The sequence below is a fragment of the Amblyomma americanum genome, chromosome 11, assembly GCF_052857255.1.
Source record: "Amblyomma americanum isolate KBUSLIRL-KWMA chromosome 11, ASM5285725v1, whole genome shotgun sequence".
NCBI lineage: Eukaryota > Metazoa > Arthropoda > Arachnida > Ixodida > Ixodidae > Amblyomma > Amblyomma americanum.
The window spans coordinates 20,559,432-20,586,046 of NC_135507.1; the positions used below are offsets into that span (position 1 = coordinate 20,559,432).

At 43.9% G+C, this 26,615-nt stretch overlaps 1 protein-coding gene across 2 annotated transcripts in view; it reads right to left on the bottom strand.

Moving 5' to 3' along the window:
- LOC144110234 (uncharacterized) overlaps positions 1-26,615 on the bottom strand; it is a 74,268-nt gene that overhangs the window by 28,419 nt on the left and 19,234 nt on the right. For both annotated transcript variants that reach the window (XM_077643072.1, XM_077643073.1), the window contains exons 2-11: positions 16,930-17,002; positions 15,264-15,352; positions 11,082-11,168; positions 10,523-10,650; positions 8,818-8,991; positions 7,038-7,093; positions 3,558-3,849; positions 2,439-2,565; positions 1,310-1,398; positions 176-393 (exon numbers count right to left, since the gene is read on the bottom strand). In XM_077643072.1, coding sequence (XP_077499198.1) covers positions 176-393; positions 1,310-1,398; positions 2,439-2,565; positions 3,558-3,849; positions 7,038-7,093; positions 8,818-8,991; positions 10,523-10,650; positions 11,082-11,168; positions 15,264-15,352; positions 16,930-16,991 — 1,322 coding nt within the window. In that variant the 5' untranslated portion in view covers positions 16,992-17,002. The remainder of the gene's footprint in view (positions 1-175; positions 394-1,309; positions 1,399-2,438; positions 2,566-3,557; positions 3,850-7,037; positions 7,094-8,817; positions 8,992-10,522; positions 10,651-11,081; positions 11,169-15,263; positions 15,353-16,929; positions 17,003-26,615) is intronic.

Here is a 26,615-nt window from a genome sequence, read left to right on the forward strand (position 1 = left end):
TTCATTATAGTTCTGAATGCTTCCAGACGTGTCTTCAAAGACTACAAATGCCCCTTTGATAGTGTAAACCAAACGCCAAACAATCAACTGTCACAGTATATAAATCAGGAACAAATCTGTGCAATGGTCAAGAGACATCTAAATGAACCAATGGCACAAATATTGACCAACTGACCTGTGCCAGAGATCGCTTTCCTTGGAGGTGCAGCAGTTGGCGAGGAGTTCGAGTGCATCGCGTGTCAGCAGGGGGCTCACAACGCGAGCTGCCAGGCTGGCACCCGTGCCAGGGCGGCCGCAGTCCCGTGCCGCATCCACAATCACTGCCAGCGGAGTGAACAGGAAGTGCACCAGCTCCGGCGAATTGGGCTCGTGAATGTGGTTCTTCAACTTGGCCTGCATTGCGACAAACAAAGTGGGTTGGCAGACACCAAGCTTTCCACAAGATCCCACTTAGCATCAGCATGTCATGCAGACAGCTACCCTAAACACCAAATAGTACACAAACCTGCGCTGTTGACAGTCATGAAGCCCGGCAGCCCACAAAGAGGATGTATGGGTAAACTATTAGACGTTGCTACAACCTGCTGATTTCCACCCCTCATCTCTTTAACTATCTTGTACTTCCTTATCCTCGGCAGTCCACTCTGTTCTCCTCGTTGCATGTCTGGCTGCAGTCCGTTCCCTCCTCTGAACTGCATTACCCCTATAGACATCATTACGACCAGCTGCAAAAGCTGCAAACAAACATCTCAAAGGCAGCCAGGCATTTACAAGGAATGAGCACCACTGTCTCTACTCGAATATTCTGTTTTCTTAGTTTCTCCATTGTTTAAGCAGTCGCCATAGAGCAACCACACACTTTGTAGAGTTCTCAGTATAGGCGTTTCTCCACTCCTAGGGTTATGTGCAGCCTTGACCCAGTAGTACCACAAAAAATCAAAATAAGTAGCACAGAGGAAACTGAAAGTCAGACGTCTTGTGGTGAAAAATCACACACTCTACATAAATGCATACGACCACTTAAAAAGGACACCATTTGCTATGAATAATCATTAGCACATGTTTCGAAGTGTGTCATATTTTCAGCAGTAAACAATGCTGCTAGGAGAAACCAATCAGCCGGAGAAACATACAGCTATAAATATGGCATAAAAAAAAACATATATGCGCTGATTATTAACCAGGTATGTCTTTTCTTCTTTTTTAAACAAGAAATTACATGTGAGGCCATGGAATAGCCTTTGCATGTATTTCAATTTTCCATGTATTTGTGTGCAACACAACTCGGAGAAAGCAGAGTCCAGCTCACCAGAAGGTTGAAGGACAGCTTGAACTTTTGCAGAATGTCGACAAACTCCCGCTCTGGTGGTGGCTTGGCACGCATGCTCAGCATCCCATCTGCAATTTCAAGGATGAAACAAAAGATATGCATGTGAGTCGTATATCCCAATTTCCTGCTGTGTTAAAGGGGCTCTGATAAGGGCACACAAAAAAGTTTTGGTATGCCTAGGATGTTAACAGATGCCACTTCACAAATATTCTCCAGCAAGAATTCATTTTAATGCATTTTGTGCAAGTAGAGTTATCTGTAGTCAAAATATGAATTTCTGAGTCTCCGTGCCATTCTCTCTCATATCGTCACTTTTTGCAAGTCGACGCTCCTACGCCGGCCCCACTCATTCTGCCCCTCCGCCGGCTGCCAACTGACACGGGGATTCCCTAAGAGGCGGAGTTGGCATGGCAAACCAATGATAGCAGTCCGCTACTGACGTAACGAGCACTAGATGATGCGTTGTGGACGGTGTCGGGTGAAAACCCGTGGCACTCGGTAGCCTGTGCCGTATGTAATGCAAGCATTTTATAGCCACCCTCAAACACGCTTTTCAGGGACCCTTTAACTTAGAGCGAATGCAAAACATGAGGTATTCATCAAACTTGTTCATAGCCTGACAGTCATCTCAGATAGTGGATTTTATCGATAACTGACACAACCTAGAGTTTCCCAAACGTAGGTCTGTGGGCATTTAGGAGTCCTTGAATATGTATGGCCCTCAAAGCTGTTGTCGACAAAACCTTCGAATTTTTCCCCACCAGATTATGAGACCTGGCAAAGACAAGTGCGCAGATTGGGTCATGCCTGTTCAGGGCCTGATATACCTATTGTAACAGCAACCGTTTAAAAATTAAGAGCTGCAACATAATGGCACAGTACAAGGACAAAATTGCAAAATTAACTGGCGAAATCTCTCCCCAACTGTTCCTTCATGTATCTCTATAGAATAAACCTGATTAATGGTCACCACCAGCTGTATAATTTGTCCCTCTGTTGTCACTCTGCTCGGTCACCGTTACCAGTGCTCAACGAGTCCCCACAGTATAACATGGCCACGAACTGCAGCAGCAATTCATGGTGCACCTTGTAGTGTCACTGCACTTACCTCCGAGGTCCTTTTTTTTGTTCTTGCGCGATTTGCGGCGACGCTCCAACTCCCGGTACGCAGCGGCAGCATGCTGGAGCCGGGCAATGAATCGTTCGATGTCATCGAAACAGTGGTTCAGGATGGCCTATGGACAGAGCACAGCTCAACGTCAGACAGTGATCCCACATTAGCACCAGACGGCATGCTGTATGGACAATTTTAACAAATTTAGTCTCCCTTTGGGTGCTTTAGGTGGCAAACAAAAGTACAAGGAAGCATTTTAGAAGTATCGAAGCACATCAGCTTTAACAGTCAGCGGACACTGCAAACTGCAGTAGGTGCCACTTGGCCGAAATAAAAAACTAGCCTCTCGTTTACCCCCACCATGACGGAGTCGATGTCTGTAAAAATAACTCCGCAGCAGCATACAAAGGAAGCCAGTAGTGTTGAAACCTAGGAAGGCATACATGAATGCTACTAGTAATTTGTTTTTTTTTGCGGCTTAGAGAATAAAACTGATTAATTTAGAAAATTCAATAAAAAGGAATAAAGGTAACATACTTAGGGAGGAAGCCAAACCTACTGCCTTCGCATGTCATGCTCAGTGCTCTACCAACCGGGTTACGGTGCCAACTGTCTCCCCCTCTATTTTTGAAGGTACCTTAATCACTGCAGCTGCGAAGTGGTCAGACCGCAGCTCTGAAATGTCAGCAGGAGATTCATAATTGTAACTTGTTCCTTAGCCAGATGTGCCCTGAAGCTTCACCAGGAACAACAGCTGCGTTCTAAATCCTGCTGCAATACAAGCGCTGTGGAAAAGGGTGCAAAGTTTCTGATGACGGTCCCTTGGGCATTTCTGGACATGGCACGCTTTGAGCTATGCCATAAAGTTCACTAAAACAGTTCTGGTTTCCCTGCTGTGACCACTCTGGAAGGCTGAATGACGAATTTGGGCAGTTTGTTCGCGTCTGCTACAAACTTGCGATCTGTAAAGCAAATTTCTTTCTCTATTAGAGTAAGAAGCCCTTAATATGGGTGCTTAAGTGTTGCCCGTTCACATCACCAATGTGCTGCCATCTCCTACTAATGATACAATGTACACAAGAATTTAGCGGAGCAGATAAAAACACTGCTCACCACGTCGCGCTCGTATTTCTCGCTTGTTGTTGAGCTGGTCTCATCGTTGGACTCACGCGCGTAGCCGCCCGCGACTCCGCGAACATGGTGCGCCTCTACCTTGTCATGGGGTGGCGGTCCACCACGGAGCATGGGGCCATGTGAGGGCGGTGGTGGAGACCCCTGTGACACAGCAGCCGCATTGAAGATGTTCACCTGCTCACGCACGTTGATGCCGCCGTTGACGGGGGGCTCTGGGGCCGCAACGTTTGGAGGTGGGGGCAGGCCGGAGCCCCGGTCATGACTACTGCGCCTGGGTAGTCACCAGAGTAGGGGGAAGGCTTAATCATGAGAAAGTGGATGTAGACTACTGAATTATTATTGTAATTAAGTTACTAGAGCGGTGGCCTAGTCGTATGAGCATCCACCTCGCATGTGGAAGGTGCGGGGTTCGATCCCCAGTGCCACCGGGTACGTACCAATGATACAATGGGCACAAGCTTTCCCCTGCCCCATGCTCAGCTTCTTTTGGGGTGAAATGCTTGGGAAATAAGTCTTTGACCCCACCTTGTGTAGAAGAAACAACCTTGTGCCATGGCGTTCTTCGGCCTTAGATGCCATTGGTCCATAATAATGTTGTTGTGTTGTGTAGTGTTTTATGGCACATAGGCAACTGAGGCCATCATGCACCAAGAACAGGTCCATAATAATGTATCATCATCATCATATAATTGAAGTTTACTGCTACTTGTATAGGACATTTGCTGTTTGTTTCAGGATGCAAGTATCAGCAACAAGGTCCTGTGGTAAGGGGTGTGCGAATATGTATTTGAAAATTTAAATACAAATGAAACAGGTTTCTTGATTTGTCCATATTCTACTTGAGAAATGGATATTTGGAAATTTCCAAATATTTGGCAGCAACCAAATACCACCGACTTATATTAATCTGACCGTGGTAAAATACAATACCTGGGCATTTTATCCGAAGATTGAGTAAAAGGTGTAGGAAAACCATGCACTGCCATTCTCTTCAGTTTCTTCTCTGTCGCTTATTGTGTGTACTGTTCATATTCGGACGTTGCTAAACTCTGTTTCATACGTAGCAGACAATGCTGCGGAGGCTACGGAAGTAGTACAGCCACAAAACCATATTAGTCCATCACTATCATATTACTCCACCACTAATATTTGTTCTTCTCGAAGCCTCAGTGAGCAGTTGGATGAAAACAAAGAGCGGTATAAAACTAAGTGGTAGCACTGAAAATCATGGTCAAAGCTGTGAGATGCCCAGTGTTTGGGCCCTCTGGCTATAATTATCACTGAGTGTGAACTACTTTTTAGCCACGGAATGAGTAAGGGTTATTCGCCCTACCAGCCGCGGCGTATTTACCGCCGCATGTCATTCTCACTGAGTCGCAGGGCGAAAATGTGGCAAGAGATAAAACGAAGTTACTTGTCACGGCAATAGAGATTTTCCGCAACGAAATATGCCGGTGGTCACTTTGGTTGTATAACAAATTACTTCTTGGGCTTGGACTTGGCCTGTGCAAACAGGCGAGCTAGCTTTGGCAGCGCTGACTGCTTACACCTCATGTGCAATTCCACTAGTGGGCTTTCCCACGTACCACACTTAATTAAAATAAAATTGCCCATCACCAACTTCTGACAATCACAACGTGAAAGTGTGCATTTTTTGTTTGATTCTTCTATAATGTGTTTCATACTTAATGTCCACATTCATGGCACTCGTTTTGTCACCTTCACAACTCCCTAGTGCAGAAGAGTAGGGGGGGAGGGGTGCGATGAGAGGGTGGCGATCGAAACTCCCTCCCCCTTCCCCAAGAATTTCCCAGAGGGGCCAGTTTCCAACTTGCATTCGGAAAAAATCTCTGACAAATGCTTTAATTTTAGGACGTTTTGAACAAAAAGCACAATGGAGCTGAGCAAGTTGGCTTTGTAGCCAGTTGTAAAGCATTTCATCTGAGTAATGTAAACCAATCATGTCCCAACAGAAGTCACTGATTGTCTGACCCCTGTTCATGGGCATGATTTGAACAACTGAAAATGACTAAGCGCAACCTTTTTCAATGCAATCGATCACTCCCCGTTTGTACATCTTTTTAAAGCTGTCCATTCCAAGTTTTATACGTACTACCTAAGAGTAGTGCAAAATAAGAAAAATACGAACAAAAATACAAAGGTTAATATTTAAATAAAAGACAAAATAAATAAATAAATAAAAAACTTGAGGTTTTGTCCCTTCATTAAAAAAATTCCAGAGTCCCTGCTCTAGCATGAGTACTGCCGTCTCGCTTTGGTCAACTGTAATAAAATATGCGGGAACGCACACCTGCAGAATGATTTTAGCATGGGGCTCTCGAAGCGGGCCGAGCTGAGGTGTCACTCACTGGCAGGTCAAGCAATTGTGTAAAAATACTGCCTATTGCAAGGTGCATTGCAACGTGGGAGGGGAATGATTTTATAACTCAATCTTCAAATAATTCCGGCATTTCTTCTAGTGCCTTGAAGTCAAAATTAATCATACTTTACTACTAACATTATTTTTAGCAGCAGTCATGTGTCAATCATAGATCTCATTTTGTAGCTCATTTTTCACAACCACGTCTCAGGTTGCACACTGTTATGTTGTCTAATGAATCAGCATACATCTTCGCACATGTCATTTTTATTTTGTGCAGTGCTGCGTTGGTCCAGATCCATTTAATTCTCATAGCAGAGACCATACACTAAGTATTGAAAAAAAATTTTAAGACAATAACGTTAGCCTTTTTTTTTTTTCTGAAGAAATATTCAATACTTGATCCTATATTTGAAGGAATTTTTTCTTCATACTCGTATTCGACTTGAATTCAAAAATTTCAATATTTGCGTGCCCCTACTCGTGATGTCCCAGCTGTTTGAGTTTAAACTCCAGTTAGTCACTCTTAGCCATCTTTTTTGCATCATGTTTTTTGTGCCCCATTCTTCAGCATAATAATGCAATTAAACAAGTGAAGGCGTGAACAAATAAGCACACACCAATGCTGCAACAATGAGGAATGCCTGCCATGAAACAAAATTATAATTTCAAGTGTACTAAATTTGGTCGCTGCTGATTGTATACAACTAAAACTGATGTTTTGGTCTTTTCTGCTCTGTCTAGCCACCACTGCTGTTAGTTATTGTGGAAACAAGAACACAGCACAAGCAACCACAGTTAGCACTAAGGTGACTTTTTTTTCCCCATGCCTTGTCCATCATTTGTCCCTGCAGTCATGCACAGCCAGAAACACAGACTACAGACACAAGACTCCACGTGATCAGAAATCTAATTTTTCTGCAGCCACTCAGGGCTTCAGGGCAATGTTATTCAGCATGACAGCACTCTTGAGGCTGAAATTACAAGTAACTGATTTTCTGCACATGCTGGCCATAGCAAAGCACTGCAACAACAAAATACAAAGGGCTGGGGGAACAAAGCATGTCGCACTGGCTCACCTGCCTCGGCTTTTGCCCATCATGAAGGCTTTGATGTCGTCCACCACTTCCTTGGCCTAACAGAGAAAGAGGGAGGAGGAGCAAGCAGTCAACAAAAGTTTCCAATTCCAATTCGAATTACCAATCTATTCCAATTCTAGTCAACTCTTAATTCTATTCCAAGTCTGATTCTATGATTTTCATATGAGCTGAGTCATTCCTAGTCCAGTGTCTCCCCCCTCTCCCCTACAAGTGGAAATAGAGAGGGTGGAGGGATGGGGAGAGGTGGGAGAGGAGGACGATTGGCAGTGGGCGGGCGGTAGGTGTGGCCACCAGCCAGGTGGGACGATGGTGGTCACCTGCTATCTCATAATAGTGGCTGCGCATATGAGGAAGCTGTGCCCAAACAAAGACATCCCCCCTGAGCTTCCTTGTAGTGCGAGAAAAAAAAAACGCAGATGACAGTACAGCAGCCACCAAATAACTGCAATTTAAGCTGAGCAGCCTACAGCCACTGTGCAATTCGCTACCAACAGCATGGAGCGGGAAGTGCAGAAAGAAACACCCCGTTCTCAGACATGACTCCGTCTCAAAAAGTTCAACCAGTTGAAAACCAATCACATGCTGGTGAGATAACATAATTAAGATGATAATAATAATAGAACCCTGACTGCACCAATATTACGATAAAAGAAGGCTACACAGTTTTCTCAGGCCATCAGAGCTGAAGGCTTTTCTTTAAAGCACAAAACCATGACACATTGCAGCCCACTTCGGCAACATATGGCTATGTTCAGGTGGGTGCAATTATTCTCAGGTCAGTGCAGTTATTTGCTCAATACCCACATCCCTACTTCCCATGGGGAAATTTCCCAAAGCACACAGGGCAAAGAGCCACATGCCATCTGTTGCCCAGGACGTCAATCATCTCTGTGTGCCAGCACCACTTGTCTGACACACAAATTTTGTGCCACACTCTCAAGCACATGTGGGCAAAGGTTAAAGCACACCCCATAGTTTTGGATCACTATCACTGCAAGTGGGCCTGTACCCCATGCCAATGTTTGGTACTGTTACATGCACTCTGAATGATTACAACTGGCCATATTGGACTCCCTTTCACCTGGCAGACTTTTCACACTTATGCCAGTTAGCAGCTTTCTGCTCCTCACAGTCTCCCTCCATGCCCACTGGCAAATGAGCTTCAGTAGCACACCATGCCCTCTTTTGAAAAAGCTGTGCCCATGCTCAAACTTCAATCATCAGAGGAACAGATCCCTGAGAACATTAATCAACTGGCTGAAAACGTTGAGGCGCTTAGTTCCACTCAGTTCCAATAAACAACGCAGAAAAGCAATCAGTGTACCCACTCCTAATGGATCTAGAATGCCTGCATAGCACCAGAATTGCACAAACTGCTTTTTTAAACTCCAAGCACCACATACTCAAAGACAAAACGCTTCCTAATTAAACAATAACCACCACCACCACCAAAAAACGCATCAGGAAATCTATATCTGTTCATTAGCAAAAACAAGCAACTCTGCGGCAGCTACTACGCAACAGTAGCAACATAATGCTATTTTGATTTGACACAGTCAAAAAAATATGTGACTGTTCAAGAAATGGCACACCTCCGAGACTCTAAGTTACTGTGGCTCTACGTAACATGTTCAAGACCATACAGCAAAAAAGAGTCACCAAATCAGGTGCATTTCCACAGCGTCGTGCCCACCACTATCTTGGCGGTTGGTACAAGCATTCTTTGTGTTTCAAGACAGTGAGGGACTGGTGCTCTCACCGAGATGCGGACACATTGGAAGATGTGCATCTCTGCGTGCTCTTGCTGGCTGGAGGAGGTGGGGTCATCCTGGACCACGAACACCAGGATGTTGTTGTACAGCTCCCGAGGGTCATCCGATGTGAATGCCGTTGGGTCGCTGATCAGGCTCATGGGGAAGCGCTCCACCACATCCTGAAACCACACAGGGGGCAAATAAGTCATCAGCTAAAATGATGGGATAAAGACCTCCCCCACTTCAATTAACTTCTTCTCTGTTCCAACAAGTCACCCAGGATGATTGCTCCATCCAACTCCTGGCCTCACCTAATTAACACTCTCCTGCTCTTTGTACATACACTGACGCTCCAATAGAAAAGAACCAGCTGTCAGTTCTACACCCGAAGTGCCCAGCCAATGACCTTTTTTTCCCTTTAACTTCAGCCTAAATAGTAACCCCAACACATATCTGCTCCCTAATCTACACACCTCCATCTTTTTCTTAATGCTGTCATCCTCCTTTCCCTTGTTTGCTGTTCAAAATGAGACAAAACTGAGACAAAATTTTTGAGCTCCGTTTTTTTTTTCATTTTCAGTGACCAGACATAGGCCAGAGTAATCACTGTATGATACATTGATTTGCTTCGGAATTCAATGGGCAGTTATTACAATAAGCCATTCGTTGCAATCAGCTCCAACTTTAAATGCAAGCAGCATCAAGTACTGTGTGACACCAAAAGGTCCAAGAGCTGCAGATAGCTGGTGAAGGGAAGTCAAAACTGCAGAAACAGGACAAGGACAGGAGAGCAAAGAAACAAAAACAACTTTCTTGTCCTCACCCTGTTAAAGAAGTTTTAACTTCCCTTGGCCTAAACCAACTAGCCCACAAGAACATTTTACTAACCGCTGGTGACGTGCAGGACTCACAAACTTTCGACAAGCTCTGGCCCCAGACAAGCCCTCAAGTGCATGTCAATACTGTACATCAGCACTTCTCACTGTACATGCACCAAATATAAGCCAAACAAACTGGCTTCATTAAATCAATATCTATGCTGTGAAGTATGTTAAAGTTGATCCCTTGCATAATTCTTCTCCCAAATTGAAATGTATTCTAAGGCATGTTTTCTACCTGTATTCATAGGTTATATCTGTGCATGCAAAATAAATCAACAACACACATATTTCGCATTAAAAGCATGACATCAGCGTGCCTTTGGGCAGAGGCAATACATTTTTTATATTAGTAAAAACAGTGCAGGAGGAAAGAGCAAGTTTTACGCTTTTGCAAGCACAAATAAGCAAATAAAAAGTCAAATTCCAAGCTTTCTCTGCATTATGACCAACACAGCAGTGGGCTGGAACGAAATGTGAACCATGTAACATAACACATTTTATGCCCTGCTACTGAACTCCATGCCATAGCCTCAGCTGTGCTCTGGATGGAACAGTAGTGAGGAAAAAAGACACAGACAAAAGCTACCCATAAAAAAACACAGTATCCCTGAAAATGTCACTGAAAATTTGGACTCGCAACTACTCATATGAAAGAGGTGTGGATCTATTCATCGAGAGGAGAGCTCTTCACCTTCTAAAGAGTGTCACAACCCACAAACCAGCTTTGTAATGGCCACACTAGTTTCCAAGGCAAAGGTGACAAGACAAAAAAGACCCATTGGACCTAATCGTAAGCTGTGATGACCTGTGATGATAGGAGATGCCATACCCCATTCTCGCAGTCGATGATGATGACCCACTTGCGGTCCAGCTTCATCTTCATCTTCTGCGTCCAGATGCCCTTGGACTTCTCCATCTGGAAGAGCTTCCGCAGCCCATCCTTGGGGCTCTCCAGGGCTGCACACGGGGCACAAATGCATTCCACTTGAAAACAACGTGTCTGCAGAGAGGTATCTTCAACACACAAATTCACTCTAATGGAACAAGCCTACAATGACAGGCCTGCCAGTTCTCGTTATTAATAACAGTACTCTGCAAAGACACTTCACTTGCCCAAAAAGCTTTTCAGCGGTGCCTTGCCATTACTTTTCTTTTGGAAGCCATGATACAGTGAACAGGCAAAGAGAGTAAAATACTTGTTCGAAACACAATGCAAAACACAATAAAAATGAAACTCGAAATCAAACTTCTCGCAATTTCTCTTTCTGTACCCAAAGCTGCTGTTCTGCACTGCTACGTGACACTGATGAGGTTGCCGATGATGAGCCCCGTTTAAACATTCGTAACACCCTGATGTTAGCCTGAGTAAACATACGGATGGTGCTTACCGTACTGTTGGCCGACAGAGAAAGTGGCCAGGTGTTCCAGGAGGTACGATGGTCCCTCCTCCGCTCCAAAGTCACTGTGCTGGTCCGCTGCAAGAGGAGAGGGAAAAGAACGCTGGTCAACCATCGTGTTCCAACTTCAAAGCTGGTGACAGCCTCACCTTATGCACTAGTGGCTCACTGCTTATGAGTAATGTTACATACTTAAATAAAGGATCACAAAACCATGCTTGGCTGAAAATTCTGTACCAAGCTGGCAGTTCTAATGTGCTCCTCGTGAAATATTATAACAATTACTTTCATTCTCTAGAAATGTTGTGAATAATATAAATGCGCCCGTACAATTTCCTTGGACTCAAGGACCTTTGGGCCCTTCTAGTTGTCGTCGTCATCATCATCATCATCAGCATGACTACACCCACTGCAGGGCAAAGGCCTCTCCAATGTCTCTCCAATTAACCTTGTCTTTTGCTAGCTGCACCCACCGTATCCCCGCAAACTCCTTAATCATCCGCCCACCCAACTTTCTGCCACCCCTTGCTGCACTTGCCTTCTCTTGGAACCCACTCCGTTACCGTTAAGGACCAGCGGTTATCTTGCCTTCACATTACATGCCCGACCCAAGTCCATTTCTTCCTCTTGATTTAGAGTAGGATGCCATTAACTCGCGTTTTTTTCCCTCACCCACTCTGCCTGCTTCTGGTCTCTTAGTATGCTGTGTTGTGTCCCTGCCTGTATCCTTCTCCAACGTCCTGTTCATTGCACTGTAGCCATGGAATATCGAAACCAACTCGCCCAACAACTTACCTTGTCTCTTAGTAAGCATTCTTCTAGTATTCATTATCATTATTTTTTTAATAAAAACAGGCCAAGTGACAGAGGCATATTTTTGATGCTGTAAACTCTGTCCCGTTTAGGTATAAATTTTAGTGTGAGGAATTTAAAAGTAAAAAAGAAAAATGGTGCCTCACCCACACTACTTCTGTACAACAAGCTCCCAGTTTGATACATTCATTAATGTGGGCAATAAAAATAAATAACAAAATTGGTGCCCTACCCATATTGCCTATAGCAGTTCGATACAAAGAACAGAGTGGGCTGTGAAAAAGAAATAAAAATAAAACGCTTGGCTCGCATCAGCTCTGTGTGCATCTATCACACCACATGAATTGCAAAGCGGACAATCTCCTGCAATAAATATGCACCTACAAACTACCCGGAAAGAGTAAGGGATGAAAAGATCACCTTCACAGTGCTTGTGCACATGTCTAAACTTGTCCCTACTTAGTGCGCAGTAGGTGTGTTGAAGAACTACGACCCAACTAGCCTCACGAGTTGCACCTTACTGCCTCAAGCAGTAAAGTAAACACCTTCAAGTTGTGAAATTAATAAGCGGTAACTAAAGCTAAAGAGAAGAAAAATGATATCTACAATTTTTCCTCTGGCCAAGTTAGCTAGTAGTACATCATGCAGTGCACCTCCTGTCATATGGAACAGCTTATGCGTGCAAGGGACAATGCTCGAGATGTAATGGCCCAACATGTAATGTGCACACTTGCAAGAGGCTGCAAACCTCTATTCCATGCTGTATGCAAAGACAGTGCTGAAATAAAGTTTTCTTTTTTTTTGCTAGCACTGCATTTTATAAACTTCTGACTGCAGGTGCACACTGCCCGATGCTTATCATACTCGTTCAACTCTAAGCCATATTGTAAAGTCTTGTATTAATGGATGCAGTTTTGTTTCCTGCTATTGGAAGCAATGTTAAGTGAGGGAGGTAACAAATGCACGCTGGCCCAAACTGAGAAACCAAAAACAAATTTGGCCTCGCCAACTGGAAAACATTCTTTTCTGAATAACAAAATTGTCATCTTGGTGCATGCCTTGAATACTTCTGAATTAGTTCGAATGCACACAGGATTGCATCTTTTGCAATGCATGTGTAAAAGTGTGTATCAAGTGTATCAATTAACAGCTAGACTATAAATACCGACAGACAAGGTCTTGCGGTAGGATACTCTAAAAGCCTTTCAGTTTCACCAGACCTCCACATCATCTAGTTTCGTGCGATATTCTGTGTCAATCTTAACACATTAATTCTTCATTTAATCAGCAATTCTATGCCTAATTCTATCAACATAAAAAGAGGTCTTTTCATTTCCAGCATAATCACATAACACCTGCTATGTTGGCACCACATGTAAAGACATCAAGCACAAAACACACCTGCATATTCTCCCAACACACCTTATCATAAGAGCTTTGCTGTGGATGGGCAACCACAAAGAAGTACTATCTCCTGTTTTTCAGTAACACAAGAGAGAAAATACTTGCACGTTTTCACACGGACAGCTAATCTCAAAAGAGCACACCTTATCACAACAGCACGTTTGCAGACTTCTAAACAGAAAGAAATTGATTTGTTTTTGTTGTTGTCTGTTTTTGTTTTGTTTTAAGCAAGGTCACAGATGACCTAGACACATTATCCACCTCATCAAACCACCTCAAGTAAAGCCTCTGAGAATAATCCCCAAGATCACGGATGCACCGGTAGCCCTTTTGACGCCTTGTTGAATAAAGAGAATGTGTTTCTTTTTAATTGGTGACCCGATACATTACTACAAACATGCATTATGATATGTGTTAATGAATTAAATTTATGACATTCGACCTATACACCACCGGGGAGAAAACGAAGACTCCAGCTGGCGGTATAATGCTACGCCCATCCCAATGAACAATAAAACTCCCGTGGACACCCTGCAGATGTTCAGGACATCCATGGGAGCTTCATTGCTCATTGGGATCTTCCTAGCACCAATGGGCAATTTTTTTTTAAATTGTCGCAATGACTAAAAACTTAAACTAGTAACACAAGTCAACAGCGTTACTGTGATATTAACAGCATCCCTGAGAACAAAGTCAGATATGTTTTCCTCCATGGGGGAATTGCAAGAAATTGCAAACAAGACTGAAATACAGGCCAGCAAAGTGAGAAGAATAAGGGAAGTTAACATGCTATAACTCACACATCCTGAGACATCCCAGCAACGTGTTATTCATGCACAATTAGATTTGGTAAGTAAAGCTTCTGTAGCATGCCTTTTACGGGGAAACCATGTCAGCTGCTTTTTGCACGTACAGGTGATAGCAATGCTGTTTCAAGCACTGAGACTTCAAGTACAGATTATGTCTGTGCAATCAGCCAAATCATCCAAGCGCTGTACAGAGCAAAAAATGCAACCAAAGCAGGCAGACTGCCAATGAGAATAGACCGGTGATGATAGTGCCCTACTTTCGAGGAAAACAAAAAAACAATAGGTATGCTAAGCATGTCAGCATTTTTTTAGTACATATCTATAATCTCCTTTGTTTGATTCAGTGAATCAAGATCATAATGAAGGCATAATAACTTTGACCAAGACATTTACTATCAAAATGAGTTCTTTGGGCTCCTTCTGCACACATTGTTTCACCAGCAAAGTTGCCAAACAGGCTCAGATCAAATGAACCCCTATAGCTCATTCCCAGTAGCGACACAAGCACTAACACTGCACTCGAAGCCGTTCAAAGTGACTCCGGCTATGACTGCAAAAGATAAGTCAAGGCCAGGAACGCACACATGTGAGCTAAATTCAGCCACTGAACACTCTATCGTCACCCTTTTCCACTAAGACTTTTTCAGAAGTCTAACCTGTACTACCAGTGATGCTCCATTTTTATGATGCTAAAACCAGATGCCTGCAAAAGCTTACTTCCAGTCATGAAGTAATGCACCTTCAGTTTTGCCGTAATTCACTGCCAATAAATAGATAGATAACAACAGCCAATAAGTTCCAAGTTCAGCCGTACCATTTTGAAAAAGCAATATGTTTTGTTTGATACAGATTGTGAATGTTACAGCCTAATCCTTTACCTTTCAAAACCGCGTCAGGTGTTTGAAAGCTACCTCAAAAAGATGGGGGGGTGCATAAACAAACCCCACACTACGAGCACATCCTTCCTTCTAACCACACCCCCATTATTGTCATTCACAGCAAGAATACAAACGCTTCAACAATCACATAAAGATTGCGAAGACAAAATTGTGCCACATGTCAACTGACAGCAATTGCAACATACAAAAGTGCGTAAAACGTACACAGAAATTGCACATAAAAGCTAAAAGAAACCACAAGGACTCACCGGAGCTGTAGCCATTGGAGTACGCCGACCGTGAGCTCCTCATGTCTAAGTCTGCTCGATCCTTGTGCACCAAATAGGGGTCGTAATCACTGCAATCCCAATGGGCACCACATTGATCACTCAGCACTCTCCCGTCGTTGCATCGCCACAAGCAACCAGGAACGTGCCACGTCTGGCGCACGGCCCCCGTGCGTCAGCCACAGAGGACTGCACAAAACGCCCCTGTCGTGCCCAGTCCGCGCCAGCCATTCCTTATCTTCGATGTATGCCTAAAGATAACTCTCCCATGCCCAGGAATGCGCTCCGAGTTCCACGCAACAGCCCCCGCTGCCTTCGACAGACATGCACGTTATCAGCCTCACAGCTATGTCAACCATTCTACCCCTGCACTCAGAGTAAGCAGGAGAGATGCCGATATCGAGAGAGGGGCCAAGATTGCGGACAATGAAGAAGCGAAGGACACAAAAGGGCAAGTCAATCTTAAAGATATACAGCCAATGATAGTGACTGCCTCCAAAGCCTTGTGTCATAATGGGGCTAAAAAGAGCTCAGCTGTGCGCCTCTTTGTGATAGCACTTGAATTCAACGTCATCTCCCCCATACACTGAATACTGCAAACAGCACAGTCGTACAGATCAAGTACACTTAAAGAAAAGAATCTACGGCATAATATCTATAAAGGAACCAAGAGTGCTCAGAAAGTTCTCGGCACTGTTGGCAGCAATGAATGGTTTACTATTTCATCTAGTATTAGAAAGTAGCAGCTTGACTCTCTTTTGCTTTCAAGCCGTTGACTAGCGCTGCTGCCAGCCCAGTGACGTTTGAATGTATGTTATGTGATAAACCACGGTTCAATTCATTGTGTAGCTTATCCGTGAAAAAAAAAAATGGTGTGGTACGCAGCACCCAACAAGAGCAATACAGTTCCAAGGAGAAGCGAGCTCCTGCACTGGGTCAAACCCAGCAAAATGCTTTCAGCACAATGGCCAACATGAAGAATTGCATTTCAAGGAAGTCAACCCAAATAATGCAACCACTGGAGAGAAGAACAAATATAAGTGCTATAAATAAGCAATGAGAGCTTTCAAAGCTTGATTTTGGATACCAGAAGCATCATGCTCCAAGTGCACGCATTTTGACTAGGACCCATACTTCACAGAAAATTGAGCACTGAAAAATGAAAACTGAGCCGAGGTCTTAACAGACAAAGTAAATTTCAGTTCTAGGACAGAGAACCAACTGAAAATCAACACTGGCTCAGAAGATTACGCCCTCATGCGCACAACCTGTACCACTTGCACAGTGGACAGTACCGAGCTGTACAGCGCCACAGTCACATGCAGGCCACTTTGCATTTTATCAGCAATAAAATGCCTTAGTTGGGTCATACCAACAAAAATTTACTAAACTTTAAGAACCACAGATTGTACTTCATTCGCTGCATCAGCAAACATCTGTTTTTTAGATGCGAGAGAAATGTCACCCAAGTGCAAGCATCACCTTGAGCCTCTACTCACAATTAAGAATCAACCACCTGCACTTTGAGGCTTCTGGGAGACTGCGAAAGTACACTTTTGGACACTGCTGTCTCAATGACAAGCCTAAAATACAGCAGCATTTGTCAGTCTGAAAGGTGGGGGGATAATGCTGGTGCCATGCAGCTCACCTGTTCACAGAATGTCTGTCCTCCCAGCTATCCACTTTCATCACCCCTGGCATGGCTGCCATTCAACTGGCATCTGAAACAGCACATAAAGCACAATTGAGCAGCTTACTTGGTGTGGATGCCACTTGGGCCAAAATGCAGTCCACACACACACGCGCGCGCACACGCACACACGAACGCTCATGCGCACACGCACACACTACATCTACACCTCATATCTTGTCGCCCTACTCTTTGCACGGAGAGCCAGAACAAGCCCAGCCCTTCGTTTCATGGAAAAAATAAGCAGCTATGACACTGGCTCTAACAGTTTTATGATATACCCTCCTACTCCTTCAAATGCTTGACCTTAATATCCTTTTTGTTAGCCTTACATTGTTGTTTCACCCTTCATACGACAGCTGGACACACGTCCCTCTGTCTTCAAGTGCCGGCAAACGAAAAACGGTGAATCTACACGCAATATTTTTACGTGCTGAACACTAACGAACTATTAAACAAACCATTCAGTAGGTTTAAAACTTTTCGTTAATAGGCCTCCTTGGCGCTCTGTATGTTTTTACAAGTGTGGATGCACAATTCGACAAGGCCCATCTTGGCGGGGAAAAAATACTATGAAAAATTATTGACCTTCTGAATTTTTTCCACCAGTCAACTGCTTCATTATACTTGTTGAAGCAATTTTCAATTCTAATTTAAGTTGCCTTACACGTCCAAAAGACTGAGGTGATAAGCACAAAAAGTGAGGTATTTTTATAAAGTCATTAGTATAACTGTGTACCTGCTTTTTTCTAGAAATCTGGTGGTTTAAATGGCTTGAAAGTGATGTCATTCAATATATAGAGAGGTTTTAAGTGCAATTTTACCATTTGCACATATGAGAAACATGCACAGAGCTTGTGCCTTGTAAAGGATTAAAATGTATTGTTTATGTCAATTGCACCATTGTTATTTAAATGTATCATTCATTATTCAATGCATTCCTATAAATGTGACTGCTATTAGACCCACCCCAGCATTGAGCAATGTGTTGATACTGTTGTTTTATTCATGCATCTATTTTTTCAAATACTACCTCAGAGTGATGCTATTTTATATTCTTGCATATGAAATCTCCAGGTGGTGGCTGGGGCACAGTCAGGAGGATGTATTGTCCTTTAGCCCTCTGATACAGGATTCTTTCACATAAAAAAATATTCAATTCTGGTGATCATAAAAAAAATGGTGATAACAAATTATTGTACTTCTTCCCCTGGTTTCCATTTCAAGCCTGTATCAAATGCTCACACAGATAGCATTTCTATTGTACAGGAGCAACACATGATTTGGTATGTAAATATAACACATCAGTCCTCTACGTGACAACAGTGGCAAAAGCATACAAGTGATTACAGCAGCTCAAGCCAAGAAACACTGCACAAAAGCTAGATATGTGGAGCTGCAAGTCTCTTTACTAATAAGCAGCATTTATACCTTTCTATAGAAAGCCGGAGGAGCCCTGCATGGCCCCATGCTTTTTAAAAGCATGGCGCTTGAGTATCTATCGTGCTCGACCAGAAGGAAATAAAAATGACAAAGAGGATTCTATCAACGAGGAAACAGAGCCATTTTCTCAGCTATCGCCAGAGGGTCGGAGCCATAAAGTTTCTTACTATTACCTACAGGGAAAGCTGGCACCCCGTCCATGAGAGTTTGCATGGAGGCTGCTCAAGGCCACCTCTGTAGAGTGAACTAGAAGAAAGAGTGTCTTAAACGAGAGCCCAAAACTGAGGCAAAAAAGGTCATTTCCGCTTGGAGCACTGCGAACGTTATCCTTCCCTAGGTGCCTTTTTAGAGGTAGCACAACAGGCACGCTCCGCAGCGTGGTGGTTAGTGAACTCGCTTCACATGCAAAAGATTAGGGTTCGATTGTTGCTATAAGGACAGATGGTTTTTATTTTTTTATTTTACCTTAAATGCATTCAATTTCTTTGAAAACAACCCGTGCTAGCTAAAAAGAGTAAACCCAAATCGAAACCGAAGTTAGTGCAGCGCCGCCCCACAGCTACCGTGCACTTCACACTCCCAGCATGATGCCCGGAATCTCCGTGCCACGCAGCGCCAATTTTGAATGCGCGTTTAGAGCCCCCCCCATTGATAATCTCCAAGCTCCAATCTATGCCTTAGCAGATCAGTAAGACAAACACGCCCTGTAAAAAGTGCTGGGAATTGTTTCGCTCAACTTGACGTCTGCCCTAAAAGGTCGCTGGTAAGGACCGTGGAGGCCATTCAAGAGGTACAGGTTAATAGGTTAATAAAACTGCAAAGGAGCAATTGCAGCCCTTTATGTGAGCACTAAATTTACTTGTTCCACCACAACCACCACTTCACTGCTAAAACCAAACTGCCTGAAAGAGACATTTTAATACAGTGTTAAGTACATGGGTTTTATATGTAGCCGGGCGCAAGGTGCTGGTTTCCACGTGATGCCAGCAGAATATGCGTGCTTGGGCATAACAGTGGCTTACGATGTAACCAACCGCAACCAGCGGTGAAGAGATGTCCTTCTTTCGCGGCCCATGATCGTGGCAAAATGGACGACAACAAGACACAAACCTATGCCTATGGCAGGCAGGACGTACAAGCATTAACACCAAACAAGAAAGCGCTTCTGCTTTAATTTTCCTGTTTCACTAGCTGAAAAAAAAAACACACTACAGTCACCTCACCAGTGACAGCGCCAAGGGTAGGCGAGGGGTGGTGGCCGCAACCCCGCAACTTTTCTTGACCACATTGCAAATTTGCCAAGTGTTTCCATCATACCCCTTATAAGGAGGAATGTATCTGATAATGCAGCCCGTATTAGGCACCCTCATTGGTAAGCGAGAATGTGAAGCTCGTGCTTCAGCACTCTTTTGCTAGTATTTACTTTGGTTTCATAAAGGACAGCATGATTACCCAAAATTGAAATCCACTCCGCATCCCTTCTCGATCGCCACCCCACTACGAATTCACTGGCACCGTCCCTGCACCTCGCAGATGAAAATTTCATTCATTGAGTGACGCACTCTGTGCAGCTGGCAGATATCAAGCTGAACTAAACAAATTCCAGCACTTTTTGTAGGGCGCGTTTGTCTTACTTACTGATCTGCTAAGGCACAGATTGGAGCTTGCAAAGTATTGTCGGGTGTGCTCTGAACGCGCATTCAAAATTGGCGCTGCGTGACACAGACATTCCGGGCGTTATGCTGGGAGCTGATAGTGTGAAGTTCACTGCAGCAGCGGAGTGGTGCTGCGCTAACTATGGTTTCGGTTTCGGTTGGCTCTTTTTAGCTAACACGGCTTGTTTGCAAAGAAATTGAATGCGATTTAAGGTAAAACAAAAAAAAAGCCAGAAACCATCTGTCCGTCTAGCGGGAATTGAACCCTTATCTTCCACGTGCGAAGAGAGTTCACTAACTACCATGCTACGGAGCGTGCATGTTGTGCCGCCTCTAAAAAGGCACCTAGGGAAGGATAACGTTCGCAGCGCTCCAAGCGGAAATGACCTTCTTTTGCCTCAATTTCGATACATAGGCGGCATAGGCGTTTGACACACGCTTTCCTCTTGTTCAGTCTAGCCCATTGAGTTTCTTACTACTATTTAGAGGGAAAGATGGCAGTGCTGCACCTCAGCCACCATGGATGCTCAAAGCATCATGGGCCAGCGAGCTACTTGGTGCGGGACAGTCAGATTTTTTCGGGAACACTGAGTGGCGTGAGTGAAATGTCCCATTCCGTCCATGGCGCGCCCCACCCGCAGATGACTTCAGTGTGAGCGTAGTGCCAGAAGCCATAGTAGGGAAAATGCAACAACACACGATGCCAAAAGGAGGTTTCTAGTTCCCGAAATGCAATTAAAGAAACCTCTTTAAGTGTTTAAGCAACAAAATTTTTTTCAACATATTTCTTTTGAAAAATGTGCCTCATAAGCATGAAATATTAGTTTTTATGGTGTGCAATACTTGGCCAATAGGAGAGCAAGCCATCTTTTATTTTGAGCAAACTTTGCATTCACATGCTTTTCTGGTTGTTTGTTGCAGTTTATAGACAAAATATTGAATGTTAGGGCATTCTTGATTATCGAACAACATTTATTTTTCCATTAGTTTTGGCCAAAAGTTGTGCTTCTGCAGTTGGTAGCTCTCCGTCCCATGATGCTTAGAGCACCCATGGTGGCTGAGGTGCTCTTGAGGAAGCTCCATGCAAACTTCCATAGATGAGGCACCACCTTTCCCTCTAGATAATATGGTGCTAAATGAGTAAGTGTGCTGACGGGCATGTGATAAAGCGTAGTTTCGTGCGCCTCCGCTTCAAGACAACAAATCTGGCGCTGCTGTTCTCCACCCTGCGTTCGGGTGCGGATTTATTTATTTATTTCCTCAAAGGTCTCGGTTGAGACATTACATGAGGGAGTGGACGGTATCTGGCAAACAATGGTAAAAAATGTTAAGATGAAAGGTTGGCGACGCTCCGCTTGAATTCTAGTGGGTTGATGATGGTGGGTGTCGTGGTGCATTTGGCTAAGTATTGTATACTGAACTTTGCCTTGTATGTGAATGCAACTTCAAGCAGCAGTTCATCGAACGTACGGCACTATAGAGTTTTCATTTAATGTAATGCTTTTAGGCTAACAAAATCATTTTCTACATGGCATGCTATGCAGCGCAAACGCTATGGGAAGTGCTAGAGTTTTTCGGGGCCAGCACTCCCGTTCTAGCTGTAGCCACGGCCACATGCTAGCCTGCGTGCAAATGGAAGCCTCCTACTCCCACCTGCTGCTACAAATGGACATCTTCGCGAATGCTTGCACGTTCGCTCTCTTGGTTGAGTGGCAAAGCATATAGGCGAGTTTCCATGACCACTTGGCGGTCATGCAGACCGCAGCGAGGGGTTTCCCAAGGAATTGAAATTGGGGAGAGGGCAGAGGAGAAGCGGTAGTCATTTTTATTTTCTGTCGTTGAACTGTTGTGTAACGCTTAACTATGAGAAGCGGTAGTCATTTTTATTTTCTGTCGTTGAACTGTTGTGTAACGCTCAACTATGACTCTAACACTCATGAGAAAGATGACAAAACTCGTTACAAATCAAGGGGGTGCCTTAATTCAGGAATACAAAGGAGGGGGGAATCACTGCATGCCCACGGCTCAAAGTTTCCATATGAGATCGGATGTGAGCAGCATATAAGACCAGATGACAAATCGTGTCAGCAAGCTACAATCTATCGGAAGCCTACATTTCACTCATGGTTATAAGGCCCCCTCCTTGAAAAAAAAAAATGGGATGTGACCAGCGTGACAATGCGAGCGCTGAGACGTGCGCTAGCTGCATGGACACGTACAGTACGTCGTTATTTCACTACAAGTGCTGACAAACACATCTATATGTCCATGATTTACTTTACTTTGGTCATTTATTCATTCGCTTCAGTATCGAATCTAAATATAAGTTCATATTCTATCGACCACTTACAACTCGTCAAATTCCTGTTCATGTAAATGCACAGCATGCACTTCGTTAAAATACATGGAGTATTATTGCATGATGCTGTGGACATATTCAGAAGAAAACTAGAAAAAATTCGTGTAATATGTCATTTTATTTTGTACTCAGGGCAGAGCTTTATAGAACACAGTAGTCAAGGAAAAATTGATACTACACCTACGGCCGGCCTGAACGAGTAAGAAATTCCAAATCCTGCATCCCTGATATTAAAATATGCACAGGTCTCTGTCTTTTTCCCTTGTGGAATTCACTCAAAATAAAGTGATATATCGCATTAATATCGATAGTAATATTGAAGTCAATCGGCTTCATATATGCATACTATTGCATAGCAAAGGCCGGAGGAACCGGGCGCGAACTGGGCTTTCGCCGGTGGCGCCACCGCTACATCATAAAAAAAAAAGGGCGCGCGCTTTCACCGCCGGTCGGCTTATAGGCACCATAAGAAACTCCATGCTCTAACCTCAGCCAAAACTTTTGGCCAAAAAATAACGCAAAAAAAACATTGTTCGATAATCAAGAATGACCTAATATTCAGTACCCTCTCTATGAATTGCAACAAACGAGCAGAAGAGCATGTGAATGCAAAGTCTGTCGAAAATAAGAGATGGCTTGCTCTCCTATTGGCCAAGTATTGCAATTGCACACCACAAAAACATATTTCGCGCTTAACAGGACCATTTTTCAAAAGCAATGTTTTAGAAAAAATAAAGGTTGCTGCTTAAACACTTTAAGAGGTTTCATAATGACATTTCAGAAAACAGAAACCTTTTATTGGCGTCGTGTGATGTTGCGTTTTCGCTACTATGGTTTTTGCGCACTACGTTCGCGCCAAAGTCGTCTGCGCGCCATAGAGTTTACTATAAAGCTGGAGCCCAGCTATGGGAGTTTGCACGGAGCTTCCTCGAGACCACCTGTACCGCCACGGGCGCTCTAAGCATCATGGGGCGGAGAGCTACCGACTGTAGAGCTACAACTTTTGGCCAAAAAATAATGAAAAAACAAACGTTGCCAAATATTCAAGAATGTCCTATCATTCAATATCCTGTTTACAAATCGTAACAAACAAGCAGAAAAGCATGTAAATGCAAAGTTTGCTCAAATAAGCGATGGCTTGCTCTCCTATTAGCCAAGAATTGCAGACCACAAAAGCTAAGATTTCGTGCTTAGAAGGCGCACTTTTAAAAATAAATATGTTCCTGAAAAAAATATTGTCGCTTCAACATTTTAAAAGGTTTTTTCACAACATTCCGGAAAACAAAGACCTTTTATTGGCGTCGTGTGCTGTTGCGTTTTCGCTACTATGGTATTTGCACACTACTTTTACGCAGTCGTCCGCGCGCGGAGCGCGCCATGGATGCGAAATGGGACATTTCAGTAACGGCACTCTGTGTTCCCGAAGAAAACCTACTGTCCTGCACCAAGTAGCTCATCGCCCCATGATGCTCTGCGCGCCCATGGAGGTACAAGTGCAGTGCCGCCAGCTTTCCCTGTAGTTAATAGTAAGAAACTCTATGTCATGGGGCGATGAGCTACTCGGTGCGGGACAGTCGGTTTTTTTTTTTTTTTAGAGAACACAGAGTGGCGTTACTAAGATGTGTCATTCCGTCCGAGGCGCGCCCCGCGCGCAGACGACTTTGGCGCGAACGTAGTGCGCAGAAGCCATAGTAGCGAAAACGCAACATCACACGACGCCAATAAAAGATTTCTGTTTTCCGAACTGTAATTAAAAAAACCTCTTAAAGCGTTTAAACGTGAACACTTTTTTTGGAAACATATTTGTTTTTAAAAGTGGGCCTGTTAAGCGCGGAATATTAGTTTTTGTGATGATCAATACTTGGCGAATAGGAGAGCAAGCCACCATTTATTTTGGGGCAAACTTTATATTTACATGCTTTTCTGCTCGTTTGTTGCAATTTATAGACAGGATATTGAATGCTAGTGCATTCTTGATTATCGAACAACGTTTATTTTTTCATTATTTTTGGCCGAAAGTTGGGTCCGAAAGTTGTGGTTCTGCAGTTGGTAGCTCTCCATCCCATGATTCTTAGAGCGCCCATGGTGGTTCCGTGGTCTCGAGGAAGCTCCATGCAAAATCCCATAGATGAGGCGCCAGTTTTCCCTCTAGGTAATAGTACCAGACCTAACAGATGTTCTTGTTTCGATTTCGCAATTTCGTGAATGCAACGAGATTCTGCGTGAACTCCTTTCGCGCGCCTCTTTCTTCTGCTGCGTATGCAAGTTTGAACGAGTAGGTGGAAACTTATACGTTCTGCGCACTGATTAGTGTTCATTAACAAGACTCTATTTCTCCTCTCCAATTTCGTTGTGAGCACGCGACCACTCTGCAAGAGTTGCGGCGCACTCAGCCGCCGCTATCAGGGCGGCAGCGGCGACTCCAGTTCCCGCCACTGTTTCGCGACCGTTACGCGGACCAGCAGAAGAGCCACATCCCGCCTCGACGAAGCGAGCTTGGTGCCCTAGCGAGGTAAGTTCAGATGGCACTCAGTGCTCTTTGACCAACAATTTCTGTGCGATAGCATAAGCAATCCGTGAGGCGCTCCCCGGCGTTATGTCGCTCTCACACTCGATGAGGCGGCGTCTTCTGAGGCAAATACTGTGGGCCCCCAAACCGTCGCACAGCTGCAGGACTGATCGCTTTCGAATCTGTATGAGATCTAGCACAGAATTATCAGTAGTTTCTTGCAGCACTACCAAAGCTGCGGAGTGCAGAGGGCGACGTTCTAACGCTACAGAATGCACTTAGTGCCAATATAAAATGGGCATATGAAAGCGTACACTAAAAAAAATAGCAAGCTTCGTACTGTACATGTGCCGAAGGCTACTTCAAATCGAGTCTTACAGTGCGCTCAAAAAAAAAAAAAGAAACCTATGAGCAATAAACTTGCCTTATTTTTATTTAGTGACCATACACTTCTGCTTCCTAAAGAGGAGTGTAGATTTGCTGACAAATTGGTTCCTTCTCTAACAATCAGATGGCGCCATTAGGTTAGTTTAAGGACACGGCTAGGAGTAGTTAATTTAGGGACAGGGGACAAATGCAGGCAAGAAAACAAGGATCTAGTTAAGTGTCTCAATGACGGTATAAAGCAGTTTGGAGAAGGTGCCGATATTATTCTGCTGGGTGACATGAATGGCCACATCGAGGATCTGGATGAATACACAGATTGTAATGGGAAGTTGATGCTAGACTTCTGTGAGCGACACCACCTAGTTATTGTAAATAGAGAAACTAAGTGTGAGGGACAAATCACATGGGAATCCCTTAACAGGCAAACGACCATTGACTACTGCATAATCTCGCAGGGGATATATAGCAAGCTCGCAATAATGGAAAAAGACGAAGAGGGGAAGTACAGCCTTAAAAGTGATCATAAGCGTATTAATCTGCAGCTGGGAGCCCTGCTCAAAAGAGAAATGCAGGGAAGTCAAAAAGCGTACGCAAAATTAAACGACGAACAAATAACGCAAATAGCGGCCGGCATAGAGGAAGCAATAGAGAAACATCCCATGGAAAACTGGGATTATATTCAGTTAGAACTACTCATTAGTACAAAAATGAAAGGAGTAAACCGCTGGAGAGGAAGCCACGAAGTTGGTGGAATAAGCAAATTAGGGAGGCCACCGAACAACGACGGTTGGCATCACGGGAACACAGAGAAGCAAAGAGGGTGCAGTTATCTGAAGAGGAAATAGGCCAAGAATGGAAATCTTATCAACAAAAGAAACAACAAATGCAGGTCCTCATCCAGGCTAAAATAAAGCAGTCCTCTGATCGCTGGCTGGCTGAAGTTCACGATGCAACTAAAGGGGGGTCAAGAAAATTCTGGGACCATATAAGCTGGCTGGGTAAAGCGAATCACAAAAAGCAGGAACAGATTCACGATGCCGAGGGAAAATATTTAGAGGGAGATGATGCTGTGATCTACATTGCATCAGTTATAGCTGAGTCATTTAGGAAAGACGATAGGGTAATTGCCCCAAATGAGGGAGCAACACAGGATAGCACATTAGAAAACAGCTTACAACTGACCAATCTTAACAGGAAAAGGGCGGAAGCAAATATTCCAAAATTCCAAATATTCCAAATAGTCTGCAGGGATAGACGAAATTCCAATCAAGTTAATTAATGAACTTGGCTC